General features: G+C 35.9%; 1 protein-coding gene across 1 annotated transcript in view; it reads right to left on the reverse strand.

The window, feature by feature from the left end:
• LOC115440642 (actin cytoskeleton-regulatory complex protein pan1) overlaps positions 1-26,312 on the reverse strand; it is an 81,822-nt gene that overhangs the window by 3,507 nt on the left and 52,003 nt on the right. Inside the window, exons 2-4 of the mRNA XM_030165036.2 lie at positions 2,415-2,543; positions 1,536-2,303; positions 44-142 (exon numbers count right to left, since the gene is read on the reverse strand). Coding sequence (XP_030020896.2) covers positions 44-142; positions 1,536-2,303; positions 2,415-2,543 — 996 coding nt within the window. The remainder of the gene's footprint in view (positions 1-43; positions 143-1,535; positions 2,304-2,414; positions 2,544-26,312) is intronic.

A 26,312-nucleotide genomic window follows, 5' to 3' on the forward strand; every position in this document is an offset into this window, starting at 1 on the left:
ACTTCGACAGTACCTCCTTCCATAGTTCATAACAAACACATACCCTGAATTTTAGGTCCTCGTTGACGTCGCGCGCCCGGTCCAACCTCTCCAACAGTAGTGTGCGTTGTTCGAGTATACGCTTCATTCGCTCACTTAATACCTGAGGACACAACAATATATTGTTTATAATACAAATATAAAAAATATTTATAGGCAATAAGAACGTCTTGAAATTTTAACAACCTATACATTCTCTTTACCATAAACATAAAATAAAAACCTGAATATAGGGTAATGATCCTAATAGGCTCATCCCAAATTAACCTACTTTTCTAGTTATATTTATGAAATATATTTTTAAATTAGCAGACGCCATAACCACTTAACAGATGTCCATCAGACAAATTTCATCCAAAACTATTCAGCAGTTTCTGCGTTTACTTGTAACAAATATTTTCATATACTATCGCATTACATTATGCGTATGAAATAATATTACAGAGGAGAAAAAGCGACAAAGTGTACAATAATGTGTTTTATTCTGGACAGTGGCAGCCTTTAAATACAATTGGAACGTTACAAAGCCTTAACAACAGGTTTTTCATCGTATTCATATTTCATAGTGACTGGAAACTAGATCCGTACCCTTCCTATCTAATGGGTGTTGCTTGAATTTGTTTAATATTTCGACAAAGTGCTACGTATAAATTTATACAGTCTAAATAGCTATATATACAAAGCATATATTGCATATGTTTATAAGTTGGTATATAACTTGCATCGCTATTTATATAGCTATAAATAAATATCTACAGAACGTTTTGAAAAATAAATTACTAACGAATGAGCAGCTTATGTAAATATAGTACAAGTTACGCGAAAATAGAACAAATAATAGAAATCAATTCACAACAGGCGCATGAAACGTAATATCAGTTGGCCATTTGTGAGGAGGAAATAAAACGTAACGCTCACCGACACAAATTATTGTGTTCAATCAGTTCGTTTAGGCCAAGGTTCATGACGCATACACGGCCGCAATTTTTTAGTTATATATTTTACATTTGCATAAATAAAAATATGTACAATAAGTATGACGTAACAAAATCGTGCTAAAGTACAGGCGGCAAGGACGCCAACAAAATAAGACGTAAAGCATCATTAACGAAAATACACAGATGGTTAACAATAGAGGTACCCGATCAGACGCCTTTTTTTTCTAATGTCGGTGCGCGGGTCTCCACACTCCATTAGCTTCGTTCCGCGTAATTTTGCCAAAATCCGTAATCTCGCGGTTTACGTCACCGCGACGGACGGCCTGTCGTTAATGCAATAACAACTTTGCCTTCAAGTACCCTGTTACCCCACTTGTTCTGTAATTAGTGAACTACAGTTTTGATTGGCACAAGTCCTCGGTTATCTTTTTAACGTTCCTGGCCAGAGTCATCTCGCAAATAACACCGATACACTGGCACTTTAATCTGAGGTGAACGGGCGCGTCACCCGGTATGGCGCGTGCGCAACGCGGGCTTGGCGCGGGAGTTCTACGTTACCTGGTTCTGCACCGTGGAGGTGAGCAGCTGTCTCTGAAGTTCGACGGGATTACTCTCGAGAAGAATCGCCGCGAACTTCCTGGAGTCTGGCGTCGGCACGCGCGGCGGCCGCGCCGGCGTCTCCAGCGCCGCGTCCAGCCGCCCCAGCGGCGAGCCCGGCGCCGCCGCGCGCCCCGGCGTGGCGCCCGCCGCCTGCGCCGCCTGCACCGCCTGCGCCGCCTCCAGCTGCGCGGCGCGCGCCAGCAGCAGGTCGCGCTCGTGGCGCAGGCGCTGCAGCTCGCCGCAGCACGTGCCGCACGGCTCGCGCGGCTCGCACGCCGCCGCGGACAGCGCTCGCGCGAACTCGTCCTCGGCGGTGTGGCGCGCGTCGGCGACGTCGGTGCGCTCGTCCAGCTCGCCGCGCAACAGCTCGGCCTCGTCGCGCAGACGGCCGCCCTTGCGCTGGATGACGTCGAGCAGCGCCCACAACTCGTCCTCGAGCGGGCGCGAACGCGTGGCGGAGGCAGAGGCGGAGGCGGAGGAGTGCGCGTCTTTGCCGCAGGAGGTCTCGGTGCTGAAGCCGGAGTCCTGCACGGAGGGCTGCGGCTTGGCGCGGGCAGCGTCCTGCCCGCCGCCGGCGAGCTTGCGGCGGACGCGCACGCCGGGCTCCCAGTCGCGGCGCGCGCCGCTGGCGGGCGTCGACGGCGCCATCTTCGAGCGCAAGTTCGGGAATGTCTCGATGACGAGGTCGCGAAACTCGAGTAAAGCTCCGACCTCATTCTGGAGTTCCTGTAAACAATTAGTCAATAGTCTTACATACCCTCAACTAACAAATTCTTTTATCGCATTTTTTCCGTTTATAAGTAATGAATACAAAAAAAAAAGATACAAAATAATTACCTGTAGGGCGACAAGAGACTTAGCCTGCTCCGAGATGAGGTAATGGAACGGTCCAGGCTGCGACCGCAGTTGGAGACACTCCATGCCCGAACCGCCTGAACCCCCGCTGGCACTGTCTCCACCGCCCGTCTGAAATGTGATTAATATATTTGTTAATAATCTATACAACTAATACCTTTTTCTTTTGTTTAGCAGAGATAATAATCTACCACTACCGTCCAACCTTCATAGACGAATGGACAGTTATGTTGAATTTGCCGACTTCAGCATCAACGACAACCTGCGGCCTACCTTCCACGCTGATGTCCAACCCATACAACTAATACATATTATCATAGACGTCTCATAGGGCACACAAACATCCGCAGTAATAAATGATTAGTGAGAGACGACATATTACCGAAGAAAAGTAAAACCTATCATGTAGCCCGGCGCGGCGGCTAATTGCGCCACAGCGGAATGCCCTCGGACATGCCGTCAATGACGTCAAAGTGTTGCTTCCTTTACTTCAGCACCATTGTACTTGTCGTTGTTGCATTAACGAGAAGTCAATTGCTAAATTGCTTTTTGAATAAACATTTAATACGCGGTCAGTTAAACATTAAAACGTTTTGCTACGTATCTGGTTTGATGTGATTTTTTGATAAATTTATTGCGTCTAAAAATTGTTGTAGTTAGGTCATACACTATGTAATTGACCATGTGATTATTATTTATTTAAGTTTTGCCTTTTATGAACAACAATGTATTATATATCGATTCAGCAAGAAACAACTTCTCAACGAATAGTAAAAACATCCATTTTGAAATTTGAAGTATATTTCGTAAAGTAACATAAAGCTAAATTGATGCTCGTCCAATGGTTATTGGACTGTAGTTCACAATAAAATTGTTCATTTCAAACGCAAATTGGAAACTTAACTGTTATTATCGGCACGATCGAATTAATGTTTAAGTTTGCATTCAAGTTAAACAGTTTGTCTTTAATTTCAATGTCTTGAGTAATATCAAATTAACGTCTATTTTGTCTAGCATTTGTGTAAGCTGTTGTAAGAGTGTGTTTCTGTGCGATATTTAGTTTCGCGTAGAGTTAATGTTAGATATTTTAAAAAACAGTTTAGTTGATAAGAATAAAGCAAAGAATCCTAAATATTATATATTCGTTTATTTTGTATACATTAAGTGGTAGTAACCCTTTATCCATTCTTGTTGATAGCAAGGACGCGCCGGTCAACCGGAGTAATACGTTTTACCAGGTTCGCAGAAAATCTACGTCAAATACAAGGCTTTTATCCAAACAAGCTACTCTCATTCGCAATTCTATTTTCTATTCCTTTTTTTACGGACAGCGGTACAACCATGATGATGTCATTCAATATCAAGTGACCAATTTGTTTGTTCAATTTAACGGCGAAGAAAACATCGTGAGGAAACCTGCATACCTGCGAAATTCTCTATAGGAATTTTCGAGGGTGTGTGAAGTCTACCAATCCGCACTAGGCCAGCGTGGTGAAGAGGCAGTAGTAGAAGAGGGCCGTGGCCAGCAGTGGGACAGTATGTAATACATGGCTAATATTATTATTATTAATTATTTGTTCGTTTACCAGCGCGGGTTTTGAATCCCATTGTTTATAATAGATTTTCTTTTATGTAAAAAAATCTAAAAAATTACTCCTTACGCTAGCCGTGTAGACAAATTGTTTTGACAAAATGACAAGAAATAAATATTATATAAGCGTGATGGATTACCTAATTCAATGTATTATCAAAACTAACCAAGGTTTTCATATTAAGGGTGTTATCAGTTTGTTGAATGATTCACGTAATCAGTTTAATACATTCTCGAAAAATAACATGATATAACTACAATAACCAATTGCAATTTTTCAATCAAAATAAACGGTTCAAATGAACAAGATATATAATTCTCACTTTGCCCACAACATATCCAGCAAGCAAACAATGCTTCCTATCAATTTAAGTAGCGACAACTCATGTGATATTGTAGTAAGTATTTTTATCATATTTTACTCCTCTAGTGAGAAAGCAGAATAACGCTATGTTGTTGCTTGGTCGCAGCCGCAAATATACCGTAAATCACAAAAGCCCTTGAATATTACAATCGTATCTATATATCGAGAAAACAAGAGTTTATGTAGGCGTATAAAACTTATCAGACGTATTAAAGTAATCAAATAATTATTAAGCACTAAGGAATTAACGGAAGCCGGCGGTGTTTACAATGGCGACGTGAAAGTGTGGTTCGCAGGCGGCGCGGCGGTGGCGTGGCGGTGGCGCCCACAAGTCCGCGACTCGTTGACAAACGGCCGCGCGCACCGCTATGGTCGCGGCCGACTACGGTGTTCTTCATTCAATGACACCACGTTTTGGTGGCGATTTCTTAGTTTCACTTTCTTCCATGTTGCGTCACAAGGCCGTGTCTACATCTCGTTAGCGCCGACCGTTATAAAAGCACTAATACCTCATGATACCGAGCCGCTGAGCTGCGTCCGCCGGTGCGGTATTCGCACCATTTGACGAAAGTGCCGGATCTACTGATTGTTTATTTTCACTCGCCGAGACGCAACAATATGCAAATTACGGAGTGGTACACACGTGCGTCGAGTAATGACACTTTCATAAACATGAGCGATGACGACAGATGCGTATCTGAGCCACTGACGCAATAATTGTGCTGCATTGTCTGGCCTGGAAGGACTGTTAGCGCATACAAGTTATGCCCACCGATATCTGTCGCAGAGATATAATAAACATAGGGTTTGATCAAATTTCTAATTAAGACTTGATAATGTATAAATTGTCTGAAACTTTTAAATGTAATTGGGTAATTGGTATAAAATAGCTACTAAAATACCTATTAATATTCGACTAGCTCGTCGCGACAACAATTATTGTTTTTGATTTTCCATCATAACCCAATACCTGCTTATTAGTTGATCTCAAAGTCAAGAGTAATCTTAAGTTAAGAGTCATATTAATGTAAGAATAGTAAAATTATGATTTTTTATACATCCGTACTTATATTATAAATGCAAAAGTAACTAACTCCGTCTGTCACGCTTTCATGGCTGACCCACTGAACCGGTTTAGATGAAATTTGGTATGGAGATAATTTGAGACTCTGGGGAGGACCTAGGCTAATTTTTATCTCTGATAAACTTTTTCACTCGGGCGGAACTGCTAGCGAAACTTACTAATTAATATATCTTAAGTCTTGTGTATGCCGTGATTAATAAGTGCTTTCGATTTTGCAAAATGTCACAAAGATAATAATTTTGACCTTGCAACTTATCGGTTTACTGCTGACTCAACAGACCCTACACTAAGGTTGACAAAATTATGTAGATTGATGAAAAATAAAGACTTCGCCTTCCATCTTACACGGGTGTAGTGACTAGTAATGACTTATATGGTACAGTTCGACGCTACATAATATGACTTCTCAGTTCTCACCGCGTTATATGTATATGTCCATATAGAATAAAGTGTAACGCAATACGAGTCATAAATAAATAACAAGATCATTTTCCGTAATTTCAATGGCACACCTTATGCAAGGCCGATGCGCATCTTTGATTCTAACATTTCCGTAATGTTGAATCTAACTGGAATTTGTTATAAAATAATAACCCGTGTTTCTGCCTCTTATCGTATTCAAAATTATGTTATGACATAGCAAATGTCTGCGCAAAACTTTACTTTCTACACATGTAGTCTGATACCACTAACCACAGCAAACGCCTTTTTCCAACTTGGTACTAAAGTACTATTCAGTACATGTTTTTTTTTAAATTTAAAAAAAAAACCCCAACAGTCGTTTAATCTTACATAAGACTTGAATTTTGATCTTGTATTTCGTACTTACTTGAATTTTATGTGTACAAACTTGCGTGCGACTTTAGTACCACATCAAAATGCGGAACCAATATTTAACCTCGCAGGAATTGAAATCGCGACCTCACGTTTCTAGTTTCTACCACAGAATAAAGTGTTAGTAAAAAATATTAAAAGTAAATTTCCATCACAATTAAAGTTTACAACGATACAACCGTCAGAATTTGACAAGGATTGATAAATCACCGGGTTTGTTATGCGTTGAACAATTTCATAATAATTCGAAAATGACATACATCACTTTTGTATTCCGTATAGAATATTATAAGGCATGTCAATATTGATTAAATACAGTTACATAATGATATTGTATATACATGGTATTCTGGTACACAATGTGGTAAATGCAGTGCCAAAATACCTTGTGCTTGTACTTGCCTCTTCGTTTTACAAATATTCGTTTAACTATTCATCTGCAATTAAAACTTGCCGCCATTTGTGGTACTAACTAAACATTGCCTTCATAAACATTTGTTGTGTCAAAGTGTCTCGTAAAATCCATTCCAGTGCCCTCTAGGCGGGATGTAAACACAAAATTCGAGCATAATTTTATTGTCTAGCACATTCAGCGGCGTGCCCCAATTTCTTAACGCGCTCGCACCGAAATGCTAAAATATGAATGCCACGCACGTACATACCACGTTTGTACATTTAATTTGCCGCTCACATGGTAACGCTCGGATTACATTATCATGCCTATACCGTTAGCTAGAAATTTACTATTTATTTATTAAAACTTTTCCTAGTTTATAAACCGTGTTGTAGCCAGTTTGGTTCACTACTTGAATGGGTCGGAAGGATCGGCTATATTGTCGATGGACGCCACAGGACATTCGGATCCGAATAAAAATTTCCCGATACAAATATTTGTTCAGCATGAATATCGAAACTTGTATCAAAGTCGTCACACCCCCCTGAGGCCACAGAATCTGTCTAGACAACCTGGGATAAATATAAATTGTTCTATTTTATCCAGAGCCTCGCTGCCAAAGGTGAATTTAAATAAAAAAATGTGATAGATTAATAAATTAATTATCAAATTTTGAACAGACATCAAAAATTGTTTTATAAATCTCTAAAAATGTTATAAGTTGGCAGTCGAGAAGGGTGAAATTTTTCAAAAGGTAACTCGAGGCAAAAACAATTTGCCTTAGTTAACAGCTAATTTAACAAAAAACATAAACTAAGACAAACGTAAATAAACCTAAAAGGGAAGCCAGTAGGAATCTGAGTTGTATGGACGCTTCGCTACTGCAAGTTGGTATGTAGCTCTGCTATTATAATTATCGTCTATTTAGTAACTAGACGCACATTGTACATTCATTATTTTATATTATCTAATTAAAAAATTATAGACATGTTTATTTACACATACTTAATTAAACTCAAGTAATAATTTGTAGGTATGCATATTGCATATTTTGCATTTGTCTTTCTAAAGTACAACAGAACTTAACATCACGACGAACTTAGTTTCGAAGTTTAAACATGTTTATTGCATTTATACGTTTATATTCGTGATCAAACGGTGAAAGGGATTGTTAAGATGAGCAAGCAACACAAACGACGACCTAAGGACAGCCAGATTCCTTAATAAACAAGGACTATATTACCAAACTATAGCATTTTTAAAAGTGGGTATAACAAAGCAGTGGATCTAGCATTTAACAAAAGTGGCCCAACATGTTTTTGTATTCATCTCATTTTGAAAATACGCCATTCTTCAAGGAAAACCGACAAACTACACCATGCGAGCAAACCCTCATCCGAATTTATGTTTATATGTACGAATAGTCATTAAAATAAAACTATTTTATGGATTTCAACGCACTTTTTACATTGTAATTTTCTCCAGACGTTTCGAAGACTTTGCAGCCTTCGTGGTCACGGGGTGAACTGACCTCGTGTAATGTCTAACATTCGCGTAAATATAAAATATCATTATGTACGAATAGTTCCAATAAAGTCATGTCCAATTAAAATTTTCAAAACACAAATGTATGTAGAAATTAAATTATTTTAAGATTTTTTAATTAAAGTGCCCCATTTAGTTAGCTACTCGTAAGTTAAACTATTATAATAAATTTCAACGCGGTTACATGTGATGTGAATAAGCACAAGGATGTTTAAGACAAACAATACAGCGGAAAATTATTATACGAGATCCGGTCACTTGCCTAATAGGACGCCGAGAATGCTAGCTGTGATTCGTTTCCTATTTCACGTGTGATCACGTTCGCGTGAGATAATTATATTTAATTTACAGTGAATAGGAACTTATTTAATTCACTTGTCTAGTCTAATGGCAACACGATATGCTTGCTGTAGATGGGATGGTTTTAGGTTAAGCATTAAATTTAAAAACAAAGAACAACTTCTAATCTGCTTCGACTGGTCATTGAATTTAGGTTCATTTATCAAAAGACAGTCCTGACTACAAACTAAGAGTTATTTAGAATATAATCGTTTCTATTAGGTATGTTTAAAAATATTTCCCAACGATAAATAATAAGTTTTAAATTGATTATATTAAAACAAGCCAGATAAAATAAGAAGGTACAGATGACCAAATTGCACAGTTTTAGTCCGGCCCATTGTACGCAGTCGGAAATAAAACAAAAACAAAAGTTCACAGAGAATGGAAAGCGAAACTGTAAAATTAACAAAAACAAATAACAACGAAAAATATAAAGTAATATTTGCAGTGTAATTGTGTAGGTGAGAGACATTGCCTCGAGGCACAATTGGCGACGAGTTATTTTCGTTTAATAATATCACGTCGTTTATGATCTGACCATCGTAGAAAATTACTTTTATTTTAATCTATATCATTTTCACATCCGTAATGTGCAATCATGTTTGGTTAAACAGACGAGTATAAAGTAACATGTCTAATAATATTATGATGGATTATTATGAATGGGCGATACAGGTGCGTACCTAATTTAGAATGTAGACAGACTTCCTAAATCTTGGTAATATGGCAGTTTTAAGGCATTTTCGTCTCTAGCTGTGTTTAAAAACGCTAATCCGCTTCCGAATTGTTTATATTTTAAGGTAATAAGTTTTAAAAGAGATACGATATTTTTAAACCAAACTGTTTAGTTCTGTGATTCATGACGTCCGACTTTCATTCATTTAAGTTCAAGAAACTGTTTAATCGAAGACTTGTACACTTTAGAGCTTCTACTCGTGATGATACACGGATGACGGATGTAATCACTTTCCGTCATCAACGCTACAATTTGATATGTTAATAGTTTTTTAATGACTAAAAACCAACTGACATTAGTCACAGTATCAATCCTTCCATTCACTTGGTGAAATAATGTTTTGCCCATTAACTCTATCGCGGCTATTGTGAAAATAATATCTTATGAAATCTAAAAATATCATCTCTTTATTTTTATTAGTTGAAAGAAACTTTAAATAAAAATAATACCGTTGTAATACTTGCGTAGCGAATCGTGAAGTTGTTTATTTTCATGCACTGTCTATTTTTTGGATAAAATATATTCAAATAAAATTAAGCACAAAGTTATTGCTTATAATGGGCATTTTTATAATTATCTTGAAGTTCTTAGAATTAAATAACTTTCACCTACGCATAAATGAATTGATACGTCATTAAGAAATAGAAGTTGATTAAAATAAAATAGGACTATTTTAATATTGTAATTTCTTTTTTTTTACATACATCGGAGGAAACTGCATTCAATTCCATGCAGTCGTTTTCGCGTGATACGTGTACAAACATACAGACAGACAAAAAATCAAAAAACTGTTGTTTTAGCTTCTCTTCCTCAAATAAAGATCCTCCATATTAATTTTTCTTCAACATTAAAAACGTACAGACATCGACCCGCTTCGATTTTATTATATTTAAACATTTGCTTAACATTTTGAGATTACACCACGTCAACAAAACCGCAAACAGTTACCGTTTTTCAATCGCTTTGAAATGTTAAACATTCTATGCGCGTTGCCCGCATTACTTGCTCAAAGATGTTACTATAAAAGTTTCAGTGCATAAATAAAATGCAATAACTTACGAGTAAACCAAACCAAGTCTACCACTCGAATGTAGGTCTATGTTGGTACCCAAGCTGATAACGATAAATTTTAATTTTAATAATAATTTTAATAGGCGTATGCATTATTTATATTTAATTGTGTAGAAACTTATAACCGACGAATATTATTTATCCAACTCCATTGATAAATAATTCATTTTAAAAACTCATTAAAGTTTATAGGTAAATTGAAAAAAATTGCATTCTGATAAGTTCTAATCATGGAGCGGATTACACACACGCGAACATGCAGCGATGTGCTAATTAAATAACGGTATTGGAACGCGTACGTCAAGAAAGGACTCCGTCAAGGTAATCGAAAGTTTTTTCTCACAGGATAAGTTTCCATTTTAATAACAGAAGCCCCAGTGAAACCAGTCATGCGTGGTGCACCGTAATACTAGCAAGAAATATTAAAGAAATTTTCTTTGTCGTCTCCTTACCAAGGCATCATTAGAAACGTAATTTCATCAGAGGTGTGCATTTTGCGAAGCAGTTGCCATCTGGTATCGGCGATTGGCAATGCTGCAAATGCTATAAATATAAATGCAAAATACATAAAGCGTTAAGTAACGACTGACACAACGTTTATGAAGAATGTGTTTTGTCATTACCGATTTCGCAACACATTTTCGTGTCACATCAGTCGGAAGCGTCGAAGAGTCAATCAAATATTTGCGGGAACGCAATCTCACGGCATTTCCCTCGTGTTTTCTATATAATATTTTATGTCACTTGCATAAGTGAACCGTTTTAATAATATACGTGCGACTTTACAGTTACGTATAATTTTTCTACGTTTAAATCGTGCACGCTCTAGTATTACGCGTAATAACATTAGTGGGTACATGTACCAACTACCAACAATCAACATGTACAAATTCGTCTATAATTTGCACGGGCCAGTCATGCGAACGCAGAAGGAGTACGAATGAATTAATATTTCATACGTATAGGATTTGACACACAATTTTATAATATCAGCTGTGATTGTGCGTGGCGAGAGGCATAATAGCTCTGCGACACGCGATAATAAGCACAGTCATCCGACTGGCGAGTTTAAATGGGACACGTATATCATTCGCCTATGTGGATAGACGCAAAAACTTAATACCGCACTGGACGAAAAAAGGTAATTGTAAAATAACTACCGAACGGCAAACGCTCTGAGGCAAATACATGACTCAATCGGAGTGATAAATGCGCACTAGATTCAATTTTATTGACGTGGGGTACAGGTGCTTGGGTTATGTATGTACTATGAACGTAAATTATTGTACAAATACCTACATTAAAGTAAATTAAATGGTAATACATTGTATATTCGAGTAAACTCCCTACTTTCGATTAATTAAAACACGTAAGGCCCTAGAGAGACTGACAGAGAAGGTATTTAGCAACAGGCTCCTCTAACAATAGAAGGAAAATATTATTTAAAATCAAATTTCAAGTTTATATTTTTAAATAATATACTGTTAGTTCAATTATTTCACAATTTATAAATCTTAAGAAAAAGATAGATTTCACTTGATGTAAGTATGATCAAGAAAGTTAAGTTAAGTTTTTGCTCACTGTTAGTATCCTTATTAAGTCTTCATTAGATCGGAAAATGTACGACAGTCATGAATTAGTGTTCCGGTCTCAATTAACATTATAAGTTTACAGATAAATGGTTCATTAGAAAATATAAGACCGAGACGTCAGACGAGCTGGATAAAATGTTGATAAATGATATATTTATTGATATTTTAAAATTCGCCGTATTGGTTTAGAACAAACCTTCAATTAAGATTTTATCAATTCAGTTTGATATAAATTAAATGAACGGATACATTTCTTTTAACTACCTGCAAAATATTATGTTTTTGTGACATGCATTGACATACTCGTTTGATTTATTACTTTTAATGGAATAACTTTTTACCATGTGTAGCGTTAAAATTTACTTTGTAGTACCTATTCAATAAATAATTCAAACCCGGTGTAGTCTGAAATACAAGTACGTAAATCTTTCAATATACCATGGCCTTAGGCAGTCGGAGGCTGGAGCGGCGACCGAGAACAATTGACGATCACAACCAAAACTAAATTAGATATTGGCAAACTGTTGACACTTGGCAATAAATAAAAGAAACTCGGAGGAACGCAAACCAATAGCGGAATATCTGCTTTCACTATTCCATTCGGGGTTTTCTTGTTGGGAAGACAAATTTGATATTATATTATAAAACCTTTGTGATTCGAGTCGAAGTCACGAAATATTATCAAAATTCAATCATAAAGGTGACATGGTTACTATTATAACTTATGTAAGACTATAATAGAGCACTTAGTCAACAATGACAAATTTTGTGTGCGACGCAGCACATTCAAAATCTTATTTGCGAACAGCAAAAAAAAATGAGCAAAAAGATTTATATAACTTAAATAAAGAAATCAATCATAATCACACTATATAGTTATGTGATATCAATTCTAATGTTAACAAACAAAACGATACACGTTTGATTTAATGTATGAAATTGATACGACATCTACAATTGATTACGTCCACACCGATGTACTAAAAAACCAACAAGCCAACACCAAAACAGGCTGGAAAGCATTTGTAGTGTTGCATGTAGCCCAATTGACTATTGTGCATGCAAAAATGTGTGTATCATGAGTACTTTCATCGAGGAAACGTGAGCCCGCGCGAGGGAAAATAATCTCCAATGTTACGAATTGTTCCACTAAACGGCTTTCACAAAATTAACATTCGCAATAGTAAACAAATTAAATCACGTTAAGAACGATCTAGTTAAGAGAGTTAATCATTTAACTGCGAATGGTAATCTGGTTTTTATAAATATTTTTTACGCATTTGTATTTATTACTCATTAATTACGTTTCGAATGACCAAGGTAAAATGTTTCAAATTGTATTATTAATTTGTATATGTTTTGGTAATTAATCAGGTGAAAATACCAAATTTATATAGCAACTGTGTGGACCATTTGACTATAAAAAATATTTTCTGAGGTTAATACTAATTAAGAAATACAACCTCGACTTTACTCCGAAAAAAACTCGTTCGCTATAAATACAATTTTAAGCAATCTAACCAAAGAAAACCAAAGTACATTGGTTTTAACTAAGGTCATGTTGTGAAATAAGGTTTTGAAAGCTATTTAATGGTAACACACTTGCTAGTTCTAAATAAATAAATAAAGATGTAACTTAAAAACATAATCTAAAATGAAGACAATGAGAAACCATACTTGAGTACAAAGTTGCGTAGAAATTGTAAACTTTAGTTTGTGATTTTTCTAGAAATATGTTGGCGCAGTACTAACTTATGTGAACGACTGAAGTAATATAAAACTCTATTTATTAGTATTATATGAATATATTATGTCAGGTGATAATTCCTTTTTCGATGGTATGATTTTATAATATGTAAGTATAAGAATTAATAAGTTAGCGAAGCGAAGAAACGTTTTAGGTGCCTATTTTAGAATCCAAAACCTACTTACAGTTTTTAGCTTTACTCTAATAAATATCAATCACCATAATCAAATATATTATAATTTTTTATTTAAGATATATTCAAATATCTGAAATGACAAACTTTGCCTGCATGATACAGAAAAAAGCGTAGTTTGAGCATCATAGTTAAAGTGAATTATGTAGATACTTAGCAATTATTTTGAAAAATAAATAAATAAAAGTACGGAACAGCACAGGTATATGCCAATACATTATTCAATAATGTAGTCCTGTATAATGTATACAACTTGCGTTTTGGTTGGAAACTGGTGCACGCATTACGGAAAAGGCCCGCATGCCAGCCGACCATGGAGCGTGGTGGCTCCGCCCAACTGACGCGCTTCAGAACTTACTATACAAAGTCAAACAATATGTATCGTACAAAGTCTTAAAAAATGTTATTGCTAAAATCGATATCGTATTTCGAGTTAGGTATACTTATTTTTCTAAATTTAAGAGTAAGTAAGACTTATTAAATGCTGGTCTATAAGAATAAGATATGTTCATACTCGTGTATAGAAAAAAAGATATATCAGATATTTGCTGCAGCTATACTGCCGTGCTAAGCGCAAAAGCGGTATGTCAGGGAAACCTTGTTTCGAGATAATCGTAATTTTGTAAATATAGTTTTGTATGTAAAACTGAGATAGATAAACTCTTTAAGGTTATTTTTAACAAGTTCCAAACAAGATATCGTTACTTAGGTAAGTTCATTGGATGGGTATTTCTTTAAGCTAACATAAAAACCAAGATTTTGTTATTTTTGAGATATCACTTTTGAGTTTAGCATGGCAGTATAGGTGGTAAGACAAATAGCGATATCACCCCAATGCGGTACATCCCCGAGCATTTCCTTGACCAAAATAAAGCGACATCTTGCGGCACAGAATCATTAAATTACGTTACAAATATTGTTTACAAACGACTCTCTGAGTTTTACAACCACAAATAAATTAGATTAACGACAACAAAAACTTAACTTTTTACGACGAGTTTTTATTTACTTACGATTTTATAAGTACAACAATATTGAATGTTTTATATACTTATTCATACTGTTTTAAGCAGCTGTAATAAAACTTGCATTAACGAAACAAAATTTGGCTTGGAATTCCACATTTAGGCGATAAGCATTGTTCAATTTACAGCAAAAACCTGTCGACAATAAGTATGCGTGGGACGTCGAAATGTGAAGATTAAATAGAATTCCAATAACACCCCAGATACCTTATTTTAGAAATAGATCCAGTGATTTAAATAGTTTATTCGCGCCTTAATATAGCATTGTCTAGAGTCGGATATGTAAAAAGGTCAAGCTATTTTTGTCTACACTCTTTTCCTTCTATGAATTACCTATCGTCTATATAATCGATTCTATCTGTGCGCAATATCTAAAATTGATCATATCGTCTACTTTACATTAAACAAAATTTGCTTTAACACCATAAATTTTGTTTAAATCGAAATATAAATATTAAAAGTAAGCCATTACAAACGAGAACAAAAGTTACTGAGAAACCAGAAATCTCTATTGTTTTGTAGACAAGTGATTTGAACATGTTTTTGCTATGTCAAACCGTACATACTTTATCAAGAACAATGCTATTGGCACACACAAACACTATTTTGCAATTTAATGTTTCCAAAAGTGCAAAAACAGCCCAATTCTCACAAACGTGCACGTAAGCTAAATACTTAATTCACTTTTATTATATGTACTATTTTGCCGTAGAAGGCTATGCCTTTGACATAATAAGTGTGTGAACGTGATAAAAATAGGTGGGTAGTAGTAGTAGAAGTAGTAGTGTATATGTCAGTTGCAGTGTACCTAGACATGTGTGTGTTTGTAATTTTGTATGAGTACAATAATTTATATTGACTACTTGAATGTTGGACTCCGTAGGACGAAATTCTAACGATGCATAACATAAAGTCAAAAAAGCAAGGGATCAGTTTTGACAGGTGATTGAAGCCCGTTCATGTTCGTTTTTAACAAGAGTTCGTCATGTTAATCTTCAGTACTACGTTGCAAGCATGAACTGAAAAGCCAACTCCCCTCAAACCAAGTTTCCCCAGCCTACGGGAAAATAGAGAAGAATTTCTGAGCAGATTCGTAATAATTCACTGATCGGGATTATAGTAAACACAACTGCTTCTTGGTTCACATTGTATACCACTTTGGTTATCCTTCAATACAATGATGACGAAGAGACAAAGATTGTTTTCAGTTTTAGCTTAACGTACACTAATGTTTTTAATGATATAAAATGAAGAGTAAGTAGCTTTCCCTTCTTCATAGGAATTTTATCTTAATTCTAAGCACTGTATTACTAAACATGTATTAACTTCGTTATTGTCAATATATTAATGACTAGCTTCCGCCCGCAGCTTCGCCCGCGTGGATTTCGGGTTTCAAAAATGGAGAAGGTGCTCAATTTGTCGGGATGTTTTTTTAATTTATGGTGGTATGCAGGTGGTCCGATTGTCCGGTCAGGGTCTGATGATGGGATCCTGGTGAAATCGAAGGAACTTTTAACCATTAAGGTTGCACACGAAATGACGGAAGCTTAAAAATGGAGTAACTTCTCCCGTTTTCCCAACATTTTCCATCACTGCTATGCTCCTATTAATTGTAGCGTGATGAAAAGTATACTATAACCAGCTCAGGAGTATGAAAAATAATTGTATCAAGTTAAGTTAAAATCCGTCGAGTAGTTTTTGTTTCTATAACGGTTATACAGACAGACAGACAAAAATTTTACTAATTGCATTTTTGGCATCAGTATCGATCCCTAATCACCCCCAGTTATTTTGGAAATATATTTCATGTACAGAATTGACCTTTCTACAGATTTATTATAAGTATAGATATGCAAAAGTAGCTCAAAAATTGTCCATACCGAAAACATGCATTTTAAAGTAAAACAAAAGAAATAATATCGTGAAGCCAACCAAATAACTAATGATATATTAAATTTTGTGACTGTTCAATTTAGTCGGGTCCGCGATATCACTTTTGTTGAGTTTCAGAACGCGACATTACATTATTATATTCTGTGCTCCAACGCACACTGCTTTGATGTTAGGAACACACTTACATTGCTTAGACAACAGTGAACTTTATACAATAGCAATAAAGCTCAAATTGACTCTACGTATTAGTTAGAAAACGTTTGTATGGGAAATAGAAATTTGCTGTTTTGAGGATTTTCCCGGCAATTATTCGAATTTTTCTCACCTTTTAAACCTTCCCTAGACCTCCACGAATAATTCAAGACCAAGATAAGATAAATCCGTTCAGCCGTTCTCGAGTTTTAGCGAGACTAACGAACAGCAATTCATTTTTATATATATAGATTACATTCCAATAGGTTTCCCAACAACGTGTCCACATATTGTGAGCTGTTAGTGAGGCTAATCGGCTGCGTTTGAAAGGTGAACCCCTCACGTTATCGGTCCGTACAAAACATCACGTTCCACACGGGAGGTAGTTGCACGTAAACGTCCACGTGCGCCCAATACTACCAAACTGTCTAATTAGACACGTAAGCTAGATAATCCCTATTACAGATTTATTGTCCTGTCGTATTGGTTTAAGTTTGTCATTTATTGTATTTTGTTGGGCGGATCTAAAATTGCTTTGGCTTCAATATGATATTTTATTTTTTTTAATCGAAAGTGATGTGCTCTTTTAATGGAAATTTGGATATTAGAAGTATGAGTTAAGTAAAGAGGTTGTAGACATTATTAATGCACTCTCATTCTAACTAAGAACAAACAATTAAATACAAGAGAATAATTAAACTTAACAATTCATCACGCCAATGCTGAAATAAAGCTTAAATTGCTTTCTTGGTTGAAAAGTACCTAGTCTTGCCATAAATATTGTAATAAAGAAAAAAGAAAATTGTTAACTGCAAATAACATTTATTACTTTTACAGTGTGTCAGTTTAATACATAAATATAAAACAATTAAAAATATAAAAAGCTTATTCGAAGTGGTCTCCATTGGCTGCAATACAGTCCTTTAAACGATGAGGCCAGTTATCAATAGAAGCACGCACTCTTTCCATGGGAAAATTCTTCACTGCCAATCGTATAGATTGTTTTAGGGACTCCAAATTATCATGGCGTTTAGAGCAAGCTGTACTCTCTAAAACTGACCACAAATCATAATCCAGCGGATTAAGATCGGGACTAGACGACGGCCAGTCTTCAGCTCTGATGAAGTCCGAAACGTTCGATTCCAACCAAGACTGCGTGGACCGAGCTTTATGACCCGGCGCCGAGTCTTGCTGGAAGGACCATACTTGGTTATTGAACATGGTGATGTTAAGGGGCTTAACTACCTTCTCAAGAATGGTATCTTGATACACTTGTGCCGATGTTTTGATACCTTTTCACAAAAATATGGCTCAGTCACTCCTTCATAGCTAACACCCCACCAAACCATCACTGAAGTCGGATAATGTCCACGTTGCACTCTGTCGACTAATTGGGAAGCTTCCTTAGAGCTTTGAGCATAAATACGGTCATTTTGTTTGTTAAAATGTTGCTCAATTGTAAAAATTTTCTCATCCGTAAACAAAATTTTTCTGTGACCTCCCTTTGCGTACCGCTTCAGTAGTTGTTTCGATTTTACCACCCTATTCTTCTTTAAATTATCAGTTAAGAAATGGCCAGTGCGTCTCTTATAGGCTGCAAGTCCTAAGTCATCTTTTAAAATACGCGACATGGTTCTAGGTGCTATCTTCATTTCCCGAGATAAAATCTTTTGCTTTCGGACAGGATTTCTTCGAATTCTTTCCCTTACTGCTTTGACCACCTTTTTCGTACGAACACTACGTGGACGGCCAGATCTTTTCTGTCACAAACAGAGGAGGTCTCATTGTACCTATTAATAGCCCGGTACACAAACATTTTACTAATACCAAGTGTATGGAGAGTTTTAAAAATTGCATTTGGCTCCATACCTACTTTGTGTAATGCTATCACAGCGATTCGGTTCTCTTTATCACCCCACACCATTTTAATATCGCAAAATATTTTACAATGTATTGGCGCCAAAATGAGAAAACACAATGAACAATCGTATAAAAATGACAGATTCGAAATTCAAATGTAATATTTTTTTATAATTAAGTGTAACAGTATTTATGGCCAGACTAAGTAGTGTGCCAATTTCAAAACTTGAATACGGGTTTCAGCCAACAAGCGCCGTGTTGTCTCGCAATGTTTTATGCAACTTTGTTTTCGTAGCATCTGCATTATGCTGTCGAGTTGCACGGCACCAAAGACATGTTGTTAGGGGAATAACAAACTTGGGTAAATAGAAACATTATTGTTACGTATAAGTTAAACATTCGATAACTCAAGTGTGGGCTCCGATACATTTAATTCTTACCAACCCACTTAGTATTGAACAAAACAATGACGCCTTAACGAATAGTACCAGTACATTTATTCTAAAAATATATGAGCATAAAATTAGTAAGATCGACCCGTAGGATGATCAACCATACATGGTGAACGTTTAGAGCTCATTCATGGTTCATTGTTTAAAACGCTGGCGTGGGTGAGTGATTGTTGCACCCACAACTACATTTTGTGCTAACTGATGAATTGCAGCGTGCGAAACAAATTAAACTCAATTGAACGCGCACAATTAGACGGAAATGCCTCGAGGGAAGGTGGATACCATCGGGTCGAAGCATTACCTTAATACCTTTAAGATCAATAATGCAAATGTAATGTCAGGTGATATTAATCACAGTCATTAACAACATTAACTAAAACTGGGTCTCCGCTAGCACGGGTTTTATAAAACAAATATTTATTTTGACCTTCAAGTATTCGAATACGATGCATTTAATTTCGAAATTAATAACCGTGCCTAAACGTTATTTCACGTTCGAGGAAGAAAAAAATCTAAACATTGTTTTATTTATACGGATATCATGACAACTGCATTCAGATCCACAGAATAAATTCATAACTGAAGATAGCACTATTAAATAACCGTGTTTAAATTATGAATATTTATTTTTTTATCATGATACAAGTTAATGAAGCCAGTTATGACACGCTTACTTTCTTACGTAATAATTAGCAAGGAGATAACTTTATACTCGCACGGGTCAGACAGACTGACGCGACAACCTGTAATAATCTACTTTTACAACACATAAAATGGATGACGAAATACTAAACTTTGTCACGTAAACACGTGTTAAAGATAACAAACATAAACATGAACAATTAAAGTACTGTTCACTGGCCGAAATCTGTTGCTTTAAAACTGCCGTTTCCCCAATATTACGTGATGCGTTTGGCCCAGATGTTGATGAGACAATGAGAATCAGTGATTCATAGGTGTTTGATCCGTAACATTATGCAAGGCATACAAATGAGAATGTTAATAAAACATTAGATGATACGACAACGCACGCACGTACGCCTCCTCTTAAATTAACTGTGAATCTATGAAAGGCAATAAAATTGTGGTAGATATGGAATGCGGAGGGTCATTGGCTATATAAAAGGCATACAAAATTGATACGATAGACTGACGAATTTGTAGCTCTTTAACTTTTAAATGGTAAAAATGTGTATGATTGTGACTATGATTTTTGGTTAAGTAAGGAATGCAAGATATATGTTTTGTTTTTATATTTATAATAATGAAAATTGGTATAGCCTTCTGATGGTTTCAAACGACTATGTACTACTCATTGGTTATTAGTAAATCAATTATTAGGTAAATTTTGCAGCATCATCCATTAAATAGATTTACCATACTTAGACGACTGTGCATAAATAGATTTACCATACTTAGACGAAAGTCTTCTACAACAATCAGAATATCATCAACAGTAAACTTACAATATAATCGTTACAACTACAAAATATCTCGCTCACAATCTCTCTAAATAATCAAAAATCTTAAAAACAATAAGAACGAATAAACTAGGTGATATTATTAAAGTAAATGCGATGCAGCGATAACAAAAAACAAAATTTGAACATGAATAATGCTCAAATATTTATACTTAAAATAAAAATGCTACAAATTTCTCATTTCGCTATAAAAACGCGCAATTTTAACTAATCAAACAGATACAAAGGAACCAACTAAAACAATTAATATTCTGAATTTAATTTAAACGAATTGAAAAGATTATTTAATAAACTGCCACGATCCTCCAATAATTATATTCGTTGTTGTTGGGGTATGATGCATGTAATCTAACAGTTTCCTCCCCAACATAAATTACCTTTCACAGTGACCCCAAAACGTATCAATTAAGAAAATTACAAAAATCATAGGATGCCTCGCGGTGAGCAGTAATTATATTGTTCACAATTGATAGCTTGCTCAGTTTCCGAGTAACTAAGTATGCAAATGTAATGAAAGGGTGCCTGTATTATTCAATACCCAGCCAGTTAATAAATTGACTCTGTAATAATTTGTAATTACATCAATAATTCAATGCAGAGTGGCTCGATTAACTTCAAAGTGGAAACATGACACCAAGCAATGTTAACATTTGCTCGCGGTTTTACATGCGTGAAAGTATTTTTGGATATAATAGACACTATAATATCCATCCAAATTGGTAGATTTTTTAACATCTGTTAGGCAGCAGCCCCTCTTACGTTCGAGTTCAAAGAGCACAGTGTTCTGTTCTTTTCTAGGTGGCATTGAAACTATTAATTAACAACATTCATACGGGAATGCTTTAAAATTCGAATCATCTTGTATGATACGTATTGAGACACACTGTGCAATGACGTCCAATAATCTTACTCTAGCCAGTTTCAAAATAGCCGCTAACGATCCGCGTTCACGTGAAACGGATATGTGGAAATGCGCGTGCGCTTGAATTTATGGTAATGTTTTAACATTTGTGCGGCGAAACACGACCGACTACATATTGACCTCACATATTACGTTCATAACTCGCGAGATTGTTACTGTGACTCCATTTCCCTTAATGCTTTACGATTGTGGCAATTTGGTAATAGTCAACGATTATTCGCGGTCTCTGGTATTATGGCGAAAATCGAAAATTTTAAGGTTGTTGGATTGGAACCCACCAATCTGCATAGCATAGTGTTTGATCAATTGAGGTTTAGCCAAGCTATGAGTTCATATCTAGCATTAAGCGGAAAAAGAAGTTTAATTATTGAGACCCACTTTCGCACAATCTAATTATGTAATACACATGGCATTATTGTCGACAAGTCTATTTAAGTATGTAGTGTGTCGTCTTATACTTAAAACTAGGCATATTATACCCAATGAATTTATTTTGTAAACGCTTAAGGATAAAGATTCCACATCCAGTCTCCCGCTCTTTTTTTAGACCCCAACTCTAAAAAAATGGTGCGCTTACTGTAGTTTTAGAAGTTATCTTTTGAAATTTATAATACGATTCGATTATTGAGACGGGCCCAGCTACCTTAACCACTGTAGCTATAAGAACTGACTGAAAGACTGTCCATCACTTTTCTGAATAATACCTTTATAGTATGAACTGCATTCAAAGATTTCGATAAAATATACCTACAGTGAGCAAGAAAATGGGCAAATTATGCAAAATCTGTTTTGATGCCAATAAGGGTTAAAATATTTCTAAAAACTACACCCTGTAGGTATATATCTTTACTTTGGCTGTTCAATTTTTTTATAATGTGGATATTGTTTCGTTAATTTTATAACGAAAATGGCAGGAAAACTATTGAATTTCTGCATCACCTCCTAAAGTACAAATCATTATAATAAGAAACCTACACTATTAAATAGACAATTTAATAATGAATATTTAATAGTTTCAATTATTAAAAATATAAAGTCCTAAAACTGATTATTTAAAGAAGTGATTCGTATATTATTGGATATTCTGTCTATCTATCTGTTTTAAACATTTTAATACCACATAGAACATTGGAGAATTTGAATATCTCACTAAAGGTCTAGATGTGATCAGTTATTTCGCAAACCGACGGTTTGTATCAAACAACGTTGCTCATACAAATGAAACTGGTTATAAGGACATTGAAAGGTGTGCCTTTGACGGTCGCACAAGCTGAAAGTTGTACCCAAACGTGGTTGTGTATCATGTTGTCAGTTAGGTTCTTTACACTTTTACAATAAAAATTTTCAATGATGGAATAGCTTCTATGTATCTTCGATTCAAAACTGTGGTGTACGATTGTATATGATTGTATCAAAATATTTGGGATTATTAAAACGTTGGTAACAAAAGTATCTATTGGTTTAATGCAGCGCAATATTCAACATATAGCTAAAAATTAAATTTATATGAATTATGCATAAACGTTTCAATTAAAATATGAACCATTATAAATTGTTTGGTGTCAAGCACCCATATTTTGATAACGTATTGTTTTTCTTTCACATTCCTCTTGTAATCAGCGTTCAACACTGAATGTTGTCGCTCAATTCGATCTACATTAACAGTGACATTAACTTACTCTCAAGACATTCGTTTTTAGTCATTATTATTTAATCGTGTATATTATTTTTTTTATAAATGGTATAATGACTAAACCACGATCAGAAGAGAAAATCGCGGAACATATTTACTAATATCGAGGAAGTATTGGTTTACCATTGTCCACTTATAAATGTTTCCTAGTCAATCATAGTAAAAGCATAGGCGTTCTTTATCGAAACATATTAAATCACATAACGTAACCCGGAAGAACAAACTGCTCTTATGTTTCTTGCCATGAAAAAAACTTCCTAATTTAAATACGTACTCTGAACGTTGAGAACAATGCAATTAAATATTTAACCAAAAAATAAAAAATGACACGAACAAGCAATAAAGACATCAATTTAGACTGACAATAATTGTATCAAAGATACCCTAATGCCACGGGTAATTAACTTAAATGACTTGAACTAAATAAAGAAAGTACAAATTAAGGAAACAAAAGCGGCAACGTAATGTGTTACTCAACGAGTAGATAGAATCGTTGGTGGGCGAGCCGTGTGCTGTATGCGGCGTACCGAGCGCACCGCAGCCTCTACTTTGAAACATTGGTTACAGCGACGAATCAACCACTCAACACAGATAAGAGCGGGTTAAAATTTAAGCCGTAGAAGTGCGCAAGCGGCAACCGTCAGCAATAAAGCGGCGAGGCGCGGCGCGACGTCCGCCACCACTCGCATGAATCATATGGGCTACTTAAGATTCTTTAATGGTTTAAGCGTCTGGACTGCGAACGAGCGTTGACGCCTTCCAATGAAGATAAAGGGGTTTAGATTGATTAATAACACTTTATAAGGCTGCGTACGTGAGATAACTATAATGCTGAATAAAGACATTCGTGAACACGTCGCGTCTCGCTCTCGCCTGGGGTGATGTATCCGGTGCACATTGAAGGACGGAGCCTGCTATTGTAGTCGCCATCAAAACACAGTGATGCCGACGTTTAATTGATAGTTTGAGTGGCTAAACACCAAGTATAGCACAGTGACACGCTTAATGTCCCTTTAACGGAACTAATGAGTCCGGCCCCGCCGTGACAACGGCGGCTCGCAACTCGCAGCCTTTTCCGTCAGCTATTTGTGTCACACTGGTCCTGTACTTGACTTGGTACCGGTATACAGACTTACAATATATCATGTACAATGTGGTACTTTTTGTACCTAAATTAATTAAATATTATGTATACATAATACTATGTGAATTGAAACTAGTCTATTGAAAATGTAAATACAAATATAGTGGCACACAAACATCATGTATAACAAAGAGTCGATAGTCGAAACGTTATTGGTCTGGCTGCACATGGCCTGCAGACTTGAGAGTTTGAGAGTGGGCGCACACAATACGGTGAATCACCCACAGCTGTGAATGAAGTGTGTTAGACAGTGGGTCGGTGATCCCGAAACAAAAATAGACGCTCCGTTGTTATAACTTGCGCCGCGTTTACTATTTCAACGCGCTACACTGCTTCAGGTAAATTACTATGAGCATTTACTTTCCTTCGTTGGTGGCGAGGTAAAAATAGCTTCGAAAGTTAATTATTCCCAGTTTGGTTTGAAAACCTAGAATGGCAACAGCAACGCAGTTATATTTAACACAGTTTTTACGTTGCACAGCAAGTTGATTATGAAAATAAGCAAAACCTACCAAGCCTAATGGAGGCTGCTTCTGATTCTTTTTATAGGAACCCCGATCATACCATTTAAAGTCTTTCCGTTCCTATCTATCAAACGGGACCCATAAACATATAAACATGTACAGCCGTGAAACAACATTCACTTATAAACAAGGAAACGTCGGGCGCCATGGTCCGGTAATCTGGGTCGACATTACGTTTTTACCATAACTCTTTCACCTCCCACAATCACTGAGAGCAATCAGACATATATTTTTATAAGCGTTGAAAGCATCATAGCAAACAATGACGTGGATTTAAATCTATAAATACTGACATGTACGTTTCGAATGTGTTGAAAGTCTGCATTGATTACAACACTGTTCTAGGAAGTGTGCAGATTGCGATATTCGTCATACATCACGGTGACACTTGAAAGAGAGACAATCGATTGTTTCAGAGTAGTGGGACACTTTCACCCGGAGCCCTGGTCGGGTATTAATTCCAAATTGTATATAATCCAGTTCGTTATCGGCGGGTGGATAATGTCGAGCTGAACATTAAAATTCACATGCAAGCCACGTTTCGTAAAGGTTACGCTCAAAGAAACTCTGATACATTGTTTGGACACTTTCTACTCGTTCATAGAGCCTATGAATTAATTTTTGATATACCGAAATGTCAGGCTATTAGTTTCTATGTCTTTTTGATAATGAAGTGATGAAAAAACGCAATAAAAAATTATATATAAGAATTACTGTCCTATTAAACGACATACTTGGTGTTGTAATCGTGCTATTTCTGTTAACTAATTACATAGAAAAAATATATTTTTCAAAACTTCCGAAATAATGTTTCTATAAGCATTCTTCATCAACTATAATGATATAAACTTAAAAAATGTACCGATATCATACTAAATATTTGCAACAAAATGTTTAATGGCAAATGGGCCGTGCACTACTTGCTCGTTCAGATAACTTGAAAGTCTACATAATTGTATATAATATACTGACATGGTACACCACAGAAATTGGTAAATGAAAAATTACACCACAATGATTAATTTCATTTTAAAAAAGACTCAAATTTATTACACTTACCGCGCAAGGAAAGTAAACAAATTAATCAACGGTTCAGATGCCTTTGACTTTATGGAATTTTTCCTGCGACATGTCATTACTCATGGCATCAGCGACAGTCAGGCTAAGGCATTTCTCTACGCGCTAATTAAAGTGCGCGACG

This window comes from Manduca sexta, chromosome 24 (assembly GCF_014839805.1).
Source record: "Manduca sexta isolate Smith_Timp_Sample1 chromosome 24, JHU_Msex_v1.0, whole genome shotgun sequence".
NCBI classification, from domain to species: domain Eukaryota; kingdom Metazoa; phylum Arthropoda; class Insecta; order Lepidoptera; family Sphingidae; genus Manduca; species Manduca sexta.